The sequence below is a fragment of the Mesoplodon bidens genome, assembly GCF_964165515.1.
Source record: "Mesoplodon bidens genome assembly, chromosome: 1".
Lineage (NCBI taxonomy): Eukaryota > Metazoa > Chordata > Mammalia > Artiodactyla > Ziphiidae > Mesoplodon > Mesoplodon bidens.
In genome coordinates, this window is record NC_138176.1 from 14,445,331 (window position 1) to 14,457,715 (window position 12,385).

The 12,385-nt window shown below is 54.0% G+C and overlaps 1 protein-coding gene across 1 annotated transcript; it reads right to left on the minus strand.

Annotated features, from left to right (window-relative positions):
• Window positions 1–471: 471 nt before the first annotated feature.
• On the minus strand, window positions 472–11,792 carry KCNK18 (potassium two pore domain channel subfamily K member 18; the record flags this gene model as incomplete). Its single annotated transcript, XM_081246255.1, has 8 exons — window positions 472–1,248; window positions 1,708–1,823; window positions 5,005–5,165; window positions 6,534–6,733; window positions 6,848–6,980; window positions 8,533–8,809; window positions 9,093–9,221; window positions 11,573–11,792. 8 exons carry the CDS (start codon window positions 11,790–11,792, stop codon window positions 472–474), a joined length of 2,013 nt encoding a protein of 670 aa, XP_081102381.1.
• Between the last annotated feature and the right edge of the window lie 593 nt (window positions 11,793–12,385).

Below are 12,385 nucleotides of genomic sequence, written 5' to 3' on the forward strand. Positions count from 1 at the left end.
CTTTTGAAAAATGAAGACAGGGCAATTAATTGAACTTTGGAGGATGGTGACAGTTTTTGTCTAATGTCCTGATAGGAAGGGCGTTGGCCACATTTCTGCAGGGCCTCGAGACTGAAATCAGCTGTCATGCAGGGTGTGACTCTGAGGCCTCAGGTGACAGGCTGCAGTGCCACCAGCTCTAACTACACTGCCCCAAAAGACAACACAACCAGCTGGGCCAGCATCATCACACGAGAGTTGATGGAGCCTTCACTTTTTTTTTTTTTTTTTTTTGCGGTACGCGGGCCTCTCACTGTTGTGGCCTCTCCTGTTGCGGAGCACAGGCTCCGGATGCGCAGGCTCAGCGGCCATGGCTCACGGGCCCAGCCGCTCCGCAGCATGTGGGATCTTCCCGAACCAGGACACGAACCCGTGTCCCCTGCATCGGCGGGCGGACTCTCAACCACTGCGCCACCAGGGAAGCCCGAGGCTTCACTTTTTAACAGGATTGTAACACTTCCCATTTGCAAAGAACAGCATGACATTTTTGTAGATGCAAATCAGCCTGTTTTGCACCAACGTGAAAGCCATGCACACAATCTCCATCCCAACAATGATATAAATGGAGAAGAACAAGAAGTGAGGCTGTTCTAAAACAATGTCCCCAAACCCAATGGTGGTCAGCGTGACAAAGCAGAAATAGAAGGCATTTTCGAAGTTCAGCTGCTTCTCCCAGATGGGGAGGATGGCAGCTGCACAGGAAATGTAGGCCACGAGGGCGATGATAGGGAGGGGGATGTCCAGCCTCTCCACCTGCCACCCCGCCTCATCCAGGTTGTTGATGATGGAGTACGAGAGTCTCCCGGACACCAGCTCAGGACACGAAGAGCTCCTCTCCGTGGCCTGAAGCGGCACCTGCAGTGTGTTCCCTTTCTCTTGTGCTAGAAGTCTCTCGAACAGCTCCATGTTGCTGCTTGGGATTGAGGGGGCAGGTTTGGGGCCCGGGAGTTCTGGGTCGTTGATGGCAATCCTCAGGATGGCTTCGTCTACGGGATTGGTGTCAGGTCTTCTTTCGCAGGGGGGTCCGGAGCGCCACTTGGGAAGGGGAGGGGGGAGGAAAGGGAGTTTTTGGAATTGGTGGTAGGACATGGATAACATGGTTGCCAGGATGTCGCCTGTGTCTGTGAGGACCAGGAACATCAGGGGGACACCAAAGAGCACATAGAGCGCGCACAGGTACTTGCCGAGCCTGGTAGGTGTTGCCGTAACCTGAGAAAGAGGACAGAGCCCGGGACTGTCGGCTGCCCTCCCCCCTCCCCCCTCCCCTGCTCAGAAAGCTTCAAAGAGACCTGCCACTTCATTTCCCTGGCATATGACATTTTACACAACACGTTTAAAAATATTCATCTTGGGGCTTCCCTGGTGGCACAGTGGTTGAGAGTCCACCTGCCGATGCAGGGGACACGGGTTCGTGCCCCAGTCCAGGAAGATCCCACATGCCGCAAAGCGGCTGGGCCCATGAGCCATGGCCGCTGAGCCTGCGCGTCCGGAGCCTGTGCTCCGCAACGGGAGAGGCCACAACAGTGAGAGGCCCGCGTACCGCAAAAAAAAAAAAAAAAAAAAAAAATTCATCTTAAAACATTCATCCATTTGTCTGACATTAGGTCTGCTTTGCTGGGGGAGCAGGCAGTGAAACCCAGCTTCTCTTTAGGATAAGGGACGACTCACGTCCAGATCTTTGACCCGAAATGTCCTTGGCAGGAGACAACCCTGTGCTTGGGAGGAGGTGACTGCCTTGCATTTTGCCACTTCTGAGCATCTGAAGGAGGATGGGCCCAGCTCACCTGGAGGGATAGGGTGAGCACAGGTGACAGGATGTGCGGGCTTTGCAAATACACCCATCACCTCCATCATCCTCCATGAAGGCGTCAGTTTTTATGAAGCCACGCTTGTCCTTCCTGGGATGTCTGGGCCTCTATGTTTGTTTCTATATAATAGGCAATTATTATGTGCCAGTGGTGTGCACAGCAGTATGCACGGTATTTGGGACGGTAGAAAGCTGGATGGTGACTAAAATACAATTGCTGCCCTCAGAGCCATTTGTGATTTAGTGGGTCAAATGTGTTGATAAGCGAGAGTGACACGCTGAGGACCCCAGCATCCAGACTCTTACCAACCTCGTTTCCAATTCCAGCTCTGCCATTTACTAGAAAGTTACGTGACTGCTCACATTTTCAGATGTCTTATCTGTAAAATGGGGATGACAATACCTGCTTTGTATATTGACCAGAGGGAATGATTACAAGACACCAGCACCTCACACACAGCAAGTGTGTCGTTCTCGGGAGGTTGGTGTCCTCATTCTAATAGCTGTTTTTTTGAGCATTTACTGTGGGTTGGGTATTAACCAGCCTTCCTCGGTAGGTATTATCACCATTACAGATGGGGAAACTGAGGCTCAGAGAAGTGAAGTGACTTAGCCAAGAGCATACATGTGATAAAGTGTGGCGTTGGGGGGTCAAACCCCCAGGGCCATCCAGTTCCCAAGCCAGCTCCTTCTGCTGAGTCAGGAGCACCGAGGGGGTGGGACCCTCCAACCATCAGGAACAGGATGGTCAAGCAAAGAGAGGTTGAAGCCTCCAAGCTCTTCAGGAGCCCCCTCCTCCCATCACCCCAGCCCCCCACCCCTCGTGTCTAGAGAGGGCAGGATCAGAGGGATGTCGCACCCCACAGCGCACGTCGTTGGATCTTCTGGAGTGGGCAAGCTCACTGCCTTCAACAAAGAGGGAGAAGCTTCTGTATTTAATGCCTATGTTTAAGTTTTGGTGTCATAAAGGATGATTAATGCAGAAAACCGCAGCCCAATTATGTAAATTAATTGGAAGGCAATTCCCAGGCTGGCTATGCCCCAACCTCCTCCAGGGCTGCAGCTTCCTGTGCAAACTCTGGCCTCAGCCTCCGCCCTCCAGGCATACGCACGGGATCAGGCTGCCCATCTTCATCAGGGTTCTGGAAGAGGGCTGTGGCCCTCACCAGGTCCCATCACTGTGCACCCCTCCCAGGGCACTCCACGCCACCCTGACTGTGTCCATGAGGTACCATTTGACGGCAGGGGTGGTGAACTCTCTGTGCATTCATATTGTTTGTGCACGTTGAGTGCTTACTGCATGCACTGGGACACAGTGGTGAGCAAGGCAGATAGGAATCAAATAACCACGCTGGTGAGTATGCAATTAGAAGTGGAGATCAGTAACAAGATGCGTAAGAGCAGACCAACAGATTAGAACAAAGGCATCCATCCTGGATTTGCATTTATTGAGCACCTACTCTATGCCAGGCTTTCGTGGGTGGGATTGGGATACAATGAGGTACAGGCAGAGGTCACGCCGTCTGGGGGCTCCTAGTCGAGCAGGAAGCAAAGCCTTGAACTCAGCTCCCCACCTGTCCAATAGGACCCAAGAGCACCAGGCTCAGGAGCGAGCCTGCACTGGCTAAACCCCCCGTCAGAAACCCGAGCCTGTTCCACAGGGCCGGACTTGCTGTGGGGGTGCCCAGGGTTTCTGTTGCCTCTCTTTCCCTTCCCCGTTCCCTGCAGGTCTCCAGCAGCTCAACCCTCCCCTCAGGGAGAGGAGGTTGCAAAAATGACCTCAGGACAGCATCTTGTCCAGGCTTCGGTGAAAGCCCAGAAGCACTGAGGAGATTGGGGTGGGGAGGGGTCTCAGGGAGAGGGAGGGGGTTGGGGACAGAGGGGGGCCCTGGAGAGGATGACCAACGGCCCAATGTGCCTGGGACTGAAAGTCTCATGTTCTGGCAAACCCTTAAATGCTAAAACCATGGCAGCCTCGGGCACACCAGGGCGTGGCTCACTCTAGCCACAGTGATTGTGGAGGGTGAGGGAAGAGAGGAGGGAGCCTGGAGCCCCTCGTGGCGGGACAAGAGCTCTGAGAGGCCTGGCCGTGGAGTCTCAGGAGCCTAGGCCCCGGTGTCAGCAAATATCCCTGCTCCTGAGCTTGTCACAGGCCTTGCAGTCCTTAGGGGTGTCAGCAGCAGGGCCCGGGGGCAGGCAGCCACCCTGTTTTCCAGATGTTGCCTGGAAGCCCCCAGCTCTCGTGCACCCCTGGGAAAGTCAGGAGAGGCTCCCCAGTGGAAGCCCCCCAGCCTCCAGGATGGAGTCCCAGGGTGAGATCTATTTTATTTAAAGGAAAGAATATCACATTTCTTACAGGATTTATGGAGTAAAGTGCCTTTTAGAGTCAGAATTTCCCGCATAGCAGAACCCCTAATACTGGCAACCACCGTCGTTACTGCATTTAATGGACAAGGAACAGGGGAGTCAGGTGACACGTCCGGAGTCTCACAGCCCACAGCCTGTGGGCACCCCTCACCTGAAGACCTCCCTCCACATGCATGTTTTCCTTGGCAAAGGTGGGTTTAGTGGATTATAAACAAAGTCATTGTGGCTGCCTCTGGGTGGAATATGTTTACAATCTAGAGGACACGCCACATTGCATAGAACGCATCAAGGAAGTAAGTCTCAGAGAGCACAGGCCCCTACGAAGGAAATGTATTGCCTACCCAATTACTGAATGCTACAACGCATAATGGAAAATCATAGTATTTTTTATAATGCATGTCGATATTCCAATTCCATTAGTCCATGCCACTTAGCCTGTGAGTATTTAACAGCCCATACACTTCCTAATCCAAGGGGGATGATCCAATTGGGAATGACTGGGGATTGACCAACCTCATACCTTTCAGGGGTCCCTTTTTCAGCATCAAGACCAGGTGCATTTCAGGTGACCCAGAGATGCAGGGCAGGGAGCAGTATTACCAGCGGGACCATTATTGATTACAGGCAGCGAAGAACCTTCCCCAATCCTCTTCCAGTTGTACTTACTGGATGGCTTGATGTCTTAATGCACTTGTACCATGAGTGGCAGCCTCGTTTTCTTGGGATATGAGCCAAGCTAATGCATTTCCATTAGGTCAGTGGTTCATAACCTGGACTACCATTACAATCACCTGGAGGGCTCTGAAAAACACTGATGCCTGGGTCTGTCCCTAGTAAGTCTGACGTGATTAGTGTGGGGTCCAGGCACGGGGGCGTGTAAAAGATATCCAGGGAATTCTGATGTGCAGCCTGGCCTGAGAACACTTGCCCCAGGAGAGTGCTTCTCAAACATCTACGTGCATCAGAATCACCTGGAGAACTGGCTAAAACACAGATCACTGGTCCCATATCCATAGTTTCTGACTCAGTAGATCTAGGATGGGGCCTGGAAATTAATTTGTAGCTCTAACAAGTTCTCTCTGGTGATGCTCACACCACTGATCCAGGGACCACGTTTTAATAACCATTGCATTACATCACAGGGGGCAATTTTGCCTCCCAAGGGCCATTTGGCAACGCCTGGAGACATTTTTGGCTGTTGCAACTGGTGAAGACAGCAGGGGAAAAGGTGGCTGCCTCTGGTGGGTAGAGGCCAGGGATACTTCCAAACATCCTACAGTGAATGCACGGGACAGTCCCCGCCACAAAGAATCCTCTAGTCCAAGATGCCAATAGTGCCAAGGCTAAAAAACGCTGCCTTAGATCAGTCCCCTTTTGTTCTTGAGAAAAAACCTAACGAAACCCCATCCTCTCAAGCCCATTTGCTTCCAGTCTCTTCCGTGCACAGTTCCCCTGTAAATGTTGTTCCTCACAGCATTCCCTGGAGCTCTGGGGTCCCTGAAAAGGCCAGCTGTGCCCTGCTTCTATACCCTGCTCGAAACGACTTCCCTCCCAGAGCCCAAGGTCACTGCTGAATGGGACAGTCACAGCACTCACCTCGTGGGGCTGTCATGAGGATTAAACAAAATCATGCATATAAAGCACATTGGCACAACGCCTGGTGCTGCTAAGTGCTCAGTAGTGCAGCTATTAAGTTACTGTTATTCTTTCTGCTCCTGACCCGTCCCTGCTTGGATCAACATTCAGGTGAATGAGACCGGTTCTGAAAGAAACCACATGGGGACACCCTTGGACACAAGCATATGTGCCCATTTAAGGAAGTGTGTTGCAGTAGGCACAGGTTGTCCACCCAGCAGCCATTCCCCCATCTTTCCCTGGAACGCTGCCGCTCTCTCACCTGATTTAGAGACAGATCCGATCCGTCTAGGTCATCCTGGTAATCCAATCCCCTTGCCAGGGACTGGCTTGGGGGGTGGGAGGCTTCCAGGAAGTTTCTTGCCGGTTATGACAGCCAGCCTTTTCTCTGTCTATGAGATGCAATTATGCCCGGATGGGACGTGGACCTTGGTGACCATCTTGTGACCCGCTGAGCAGGATGGAGAGAACCTCATAGTCAATGTCACAGCTAAGCTGCACATCAAGCAGCCTGAGAGCTGTCCCCCACTGGACTTCCTACTTGGGAGGTGACACATTTTTCCTTGCAAGCCAACCGTGTTGGGTTTTCTGTCAGTTGCAGCTAACCGTCACGCTGACCCTTAGATGCAGGCCTGGGAGGAGTCATAGATTAGGGAACAAGGCTCAGACAGGCTAAATTGCTCACTGGAGGTCACACAGCTCTGACCCAAGGTGGCTGGCCCCCAGAGTCCACAGCTGGCCATTGTGCTCCACCTCCACCCCGAGTGTGAGGGGACCCTGGGACGAGTGCCCAGCCACGGCCCTTGTGAGCTCAGGCCCCCCGGGGATCGGTATTCTCTTGAATGGATGCTCTCTTGAATGAAGATGGGGCCCCAGTACTTTTCGCTGCCCAAGAGGGGCAGGAGCTGCGCAGTGAGTCACACTCCTGGTGGGGACCCAGGAGCCCCTGACCTGTGGCCGAGGGCAGCTCCACTACCTCCACTCCTGTGACCCCCTCACCGCCAGCAGGGCTGGCTCCTGCCACGCCTGGCTCGGCCCCTGCACCCGGCCCACCCTGCTGCGGCACCGCAGAGGGAAGCTGGGGCCCTTAGTTACTAGAAGGTCCTCCGATGCTGGCCCAGGGACACGGTGCCTGAGTGCAAGACCAGCCCCGCTTCTCACAGCCCGCCAGCCTCAGTGGTCTCTTCCTCAGAGGGGCATCTAAGCCCCGGAGCTTTACCTGCTGCCTGGCTGGAAAGCTCTCTCAGCCTTCTTTGCCTGGTTAATCTCCACAGATCCTTCAACTCAAATGTCACTTCCTCAGACAAGCCTCTCCCCCATCCCCGAAAGTCAGGACCCCCCTCCCCCATCCTGTTTCACCCAGTTCCACAGCCCAAGCGTCTCCTCTTGAGCACGTCTGTGTGCTTAGCTGTTCATTGTCCCCGCCTCCATTAGACTCGGAGGCCCACCAGGGCAGGGAGGCATCCAGCTAGTTCAGCCCCATGCCAGGCACAGAAAACGTCACGTACAGAGAGAGGCCGTGGGGTTTCGGGTTAAGACCGAGACAGCCCGGACCCAGACAGACATGAGCTGTGGCCCCTTGCGAAAATGGTGGACCTGCCTTGCCTCAGAGAGTGGGAATAATAACAACAGCTACCTCAGGGTTGTGGCGAGGTGTGAATGGGCTCATCATCACGAAGAACTTAAAAGGGAGCCTGATGAGTCTTAAATACACATGGGAAGCAGCCGCATAGCACAGGGAGATCAGCTCGGTGCTCTGTGACCTCCTAGAGGGGTGGGATAAGGAGGGTGGGAGGGAGACTCAAGAGGGAGGAGATATGGAAACATATGTATATGTATAACTGATTCACTTTGTTATAAAGCAGAAACTAACACACCACTGTAAAGCAATTATACTCCAATAAAGATGTAAAAAAATAAATAAATAAATACACATGCGTTAGCCAGCGCAGCCGCTGCTGTTGCAATCACAGGCATTCAGTATTTGTGAAGGATGGAAGGAAGGAGAGAAGGAGAGAAGGGAGGGAGGGAGGGAGGGAAGAAGCAAAGGCCATCTCCACAGCCCAGCTCCGATGTGAGGTTCACACAGGAACCCACCCTTTGCGCGGCCACCGAGAGGAGGATCCGGGGCTTTGAGGGTCCACAGAGCCCATCTTACAACGCGCAAGTGGTCCCTGTAGGGAAGCAACTCTGCCTCCGCACCCTCCCCTCTGCCCGGGGCTCCGGAAGGGACTTAGCTGGGACAATGTGTTGCACGGGAGTCTTTCCCTTGCTTGGAGGCTGGAGACACGTATAAAGCAAGTGCGGGGAACAGGACGAGGCCAGCTCCTTCCGCTCTCCAAGTCCTTCCCTTCTGGGCACTGTCATCCACTCCAGCGGGACACAGGAATCTGAGCGGCCCCTGCTTCCAGGCGGAGCGAGGCTCTCCCTGGGGCTCCCTGAGCAGGGGTGAGCAGAGTCTCCACAGCACCGCACAGACCTGCAAAGCTGGCAGCCTGCTCTGGGGAAAGAGCCCTGGACTTGGAGTCTCAACAGCTCTCGTGGGCACCAGCTCCACTCACTGCGTGACCTTGGCCCCTGATGTCACCTCTCTGGGCTTGGGCTCCCCGACCTGATTCACTGTGGGCTTTAAAGAAGGCAGCTTAGCATGGCCCCTGCAGGCAACGGTGAGCTCTCCTTAGCACTGCAGGTCCCCTTCCTCCTCTGTCTTATCGTTGGCGCTTCCGGTCCTGCTCTGGCACACCGTCCTCCCTGTCCACACTGTGCCTCCTCCATTCCCTTGGAGCCAGCTGCCATCAATGTGCTGGTGACTCTGAAACCCACTCCCCAGCCCCAAGGCTGGGGTAGCTGTGCTCCCGCGATACCCTGAGCGCATCACACTGACCACGTTTGGTTGCCCCCGAGTCCAGGAACCTGGGCAGGCAGGTACCCGGCAGGTTGTGTTTTGTACAAGAGCTCTCACTAGGACACAAGAAGAAGCCGAAACGCAGCCCACACCTCGCTCACTGGAGCCTGTGCCCGGGGAATGGGGCTGTGCCCACCTGAAGGAAGGGTATTCTTTTTCATTCGCACAAATGGGCCAGTGGCAGCCCTGCTCACTGCCGTCTCCCTGAGCACAGGGTAGGCATTCCACAGCTGTTTCTTGCACTAAATGAATTGAATACTTCAGCATCCCCACCAAGGATCCCCCTCCCCCTCTCCCCTGCCCCCACCCCCACAGGCCTGCCCTCGCCCCTGGACTTACCCACTGTGCTGATCACTGTGCAGCAGAAAAAGAGTGAGCTCAGGAAGGACCAGTCTGCAGACCTGCTAAACCACCAGGGCTTCACCTTCCGCAGCAGCTTCCCGAGATCCCGCTTCCTGCCTTCCTCAACTCCAGAAAGAGATGACCAGCGTGAGAGAGAAGGTTACGCCCTTTAAAACAGGTCCCGCCCAGGGGAAGGGGCGTCTTCCCCAAGGACCACGCCCCCTGCCTTGTGGCCCTCATCAACACTAAATGCAGGATCTCAGGACCCTTTGTTCAACGTCTCTGCCGTTTAGGTACTGCTCCAGCACCTGCAGAGATTAGGAGGCCACATAACCGTGTGTGCTGAGCACCCAAGAGAGAGGCCCACAGGGGTCCGGCCTGAGCTCAGCCATGGAACTGCCCTGTGGCCTTTCTGAACCTTCTGAGCCTTGCAAAGGGGCCTACTAACTCTGTCTCTTTCCCCGGGTCTTGAGAACTGAAAGAAAAAGGCTGTTATGAAATGCAAGGTCTTGCGTGATTGCAAACCATATCCACTCCTGCAAGCCATTAAGCCTGATGGAGTGTGGTGATCATACTGGGATCAGCTGGCTGAGGATGTCTGGGAAGACTTGGCGGAAGCAGGCCTGGGGGCCCTGGTTTCTCAGGGAGGTGTCCAAATGGTACCTTTGGCCTGGCAGCCAGTGAGTTTTAGGGATCCCAGAAGTCACCTGCCAGCTGGCACAGTTGTAAGAAGATGTCACAGAGCCTGGCACAGCAGGAAGTCACCACTCGTTTGAATGGGCACCAACCTGGGAGTCCAGACACCTGCAATCTAGACCCAGTTCTGACCCTGACTAGTTCCTGTAGCCGTGGACAAGAGGCTTCTTTCTGAGCCTCAGTTTCCCCATCGGGGAGGCAGCATGACATGGCTTTGGAATCTAAATGCCTGGGGTTGAATCCCTGGCTCCATTTTCTAGTGGGTGACCTTGGGCAAGTTGTATAACTCCCAGTGTCTCAGTTTCCTGATCTGTAAAAGGGGGACAATTCATATCCACCTCATAGGGTGGGCGTGAGGATCAAGTGAGATAGTGCATGAAAAACACTTGGCACAGGGTCTGCACTAACCAGCACTTACTTACTGAGCATTTTAATCTCCAGTGAAAATCAGTACAAAATGCAGATGGACCAGCTCTATTTTCCCATACCATTCTGTGCATCAGAATCACCCAGGAAACTTTTTAAAAATAAGATCTCCAGCCTGGTCCTGGAGATACTGATTAAGTGGGTTTGGGGAAGAGCCTGGGAATGTGTATTTTAGACCAGCTCCTTGGATGATTCTGATGCGTGGCCAGGTTTGGAAAGCCCTGAACTTGACAGTCTGGACCCAGTGATGGTTCAGAGTGTCTGATGGCAGACGGCATCTCCTGGGTCATCTGAGGAGGCTTGTCTGTCTGGCACAGATGCAGAGAGAAGGAGTAGGACCCTCCACGGAGAGGAGACTCTGCCACCTGTGATCAGCCTCTGGTCCGCCCCCGCTGAAAGGACCTCCCACAGGTTGGAGGGGTCATTACCAGCCTGGATGAGGACCTGTCATACCATGGGACCCTGTTCTTCCCGTGAACTTTAGAGTCTGTTTTTCCTTTGTCTTTTATTTACTCTCTATTATTTTATCTTGCTTTGTTGAATGCATCTTTCCAAGCTTTAGGGGACAGTATGGAAGTAAGGGACAAATACGAATGAAAAGCAATAAGGATATATATAAAGTGCCTTGTGCCTTCCAAGAGGCTTCATGTTCACTGTCTCATCTGCTTTTCACAGGGTCCCTGTGATTGGCGGGCCTGAGACTGTGGGCCTTGTTCTCCCTGGCAGACTGAGACCCAGAAAGGGCAATCTGCCCCCGATCACACAGCAAGCTGGGAGAGCAACTGGGACTGAAACCGGGTCCCAAGTTCTTCTCACAACACCTTCTTCCTCCCCTGAGTCCGACCACAAACAAAGGCCACTTGAAACAAGAAGTGGGAGAGCAGGGGGCAGGCTACTATCTTGGCAGTCCAAGCCCAATTTGGATTGTTCCTTGAATTCCAGTCCTTGTAAACTGAATCATGGGGTGGGGCAGGCAGTTCTGAGGACCAGCCTAGGAACTCACAGCTCCAGATCTGGTCACCCATCCACCCCACCCCACCTCATCAGATCTCCAGCAATCCATCTTCCTCAGAGTCTGTCGGTCTGGGTGGGGAAGGGAGCGCCGACTGGGTGCTCAGCACTTTTCCTACATTCTTTACATCAACCCTGAGAGGCCGTCCATTATTCCCACCCCCATTTTACAGAGGGGAAAACTGAGGCCCAGAGAGAAGTCTCTTGCCTAAGGTCGCCCAGGAGTGGGCAGGATGCAAGCAGAGGGCTCCCAGACTCAGCTTCCTACAAGGCAGTTCTCTGCTCTCTGGAGCCTGCCTCTACCCAGAGAGAAAAGGCCCGCCCTGCCCAGGCACGCCACCTACCTGTTCTGTTGCATTTCAAGATGTCACAGAGCTTCTCCAGGAACTCCTCAAACTCCGGGTCATCTGCCCCCAGGTCCTGACTGCCCTCAAGGGCTAAGAAGAGCGCGGCACCCACCAGCGCGTACGTCACCAGGGAGCAGTGGAAGCAGAGGCGAGGGAAGATTTTCCTCAGGGCCTCCCAGCAGCACCTCCTACCTTGAGGCAGCCCCGCAGCCTCCATCCTACCAGGAGTGGGCAGGACAGGAGCTGCTGGAAGAAGGAGGAGCCCAGAGGTCCCGCCAGGGAGGAGGGGGAGTGCCCCGAGAATGGCCCGGCTCCAGCGCTAAGTGGATGGTGCCAGCGCTTCCCCCAAGGACTTGGGAAGCAGGCGGCACTCCTTGCGCGTTCAGTTCCTGAGAGTTTCTCAGATAGCGCGCCACCTAGTGTCTCAAATTACTATTGATCCACCAGGCAGGTGCGCTCCCAGCAGCCTGGCCAGCCCGAGAGCTGACCTTCAGGGGTTTTGGGAGGAATGCGTGGTGGTTGCTTTGTGCTTTGGCCTTTCCCATCCCAAAGTTGCGCTTTTGACTCCAGGTACCAAATGTGACTTTTGGCTTTTACTCAAGTGATCATCCTTCCTGGGGGTTGTCTGTGGTACCCTGACTCTTGGACAGGTAGAAATAATAGTAATTAGTGCGGCCAGAGCTCCACAGTTTACAAATGGCCTTTATTCTGTGTGGATCTAATTATTGGTCCCAATTCTTCATTCCCCTCTAGCATACCCAGACTTGCCTTGGCCTCAAGGTGGGCAGAACATACTTCCTTCTTAGCATT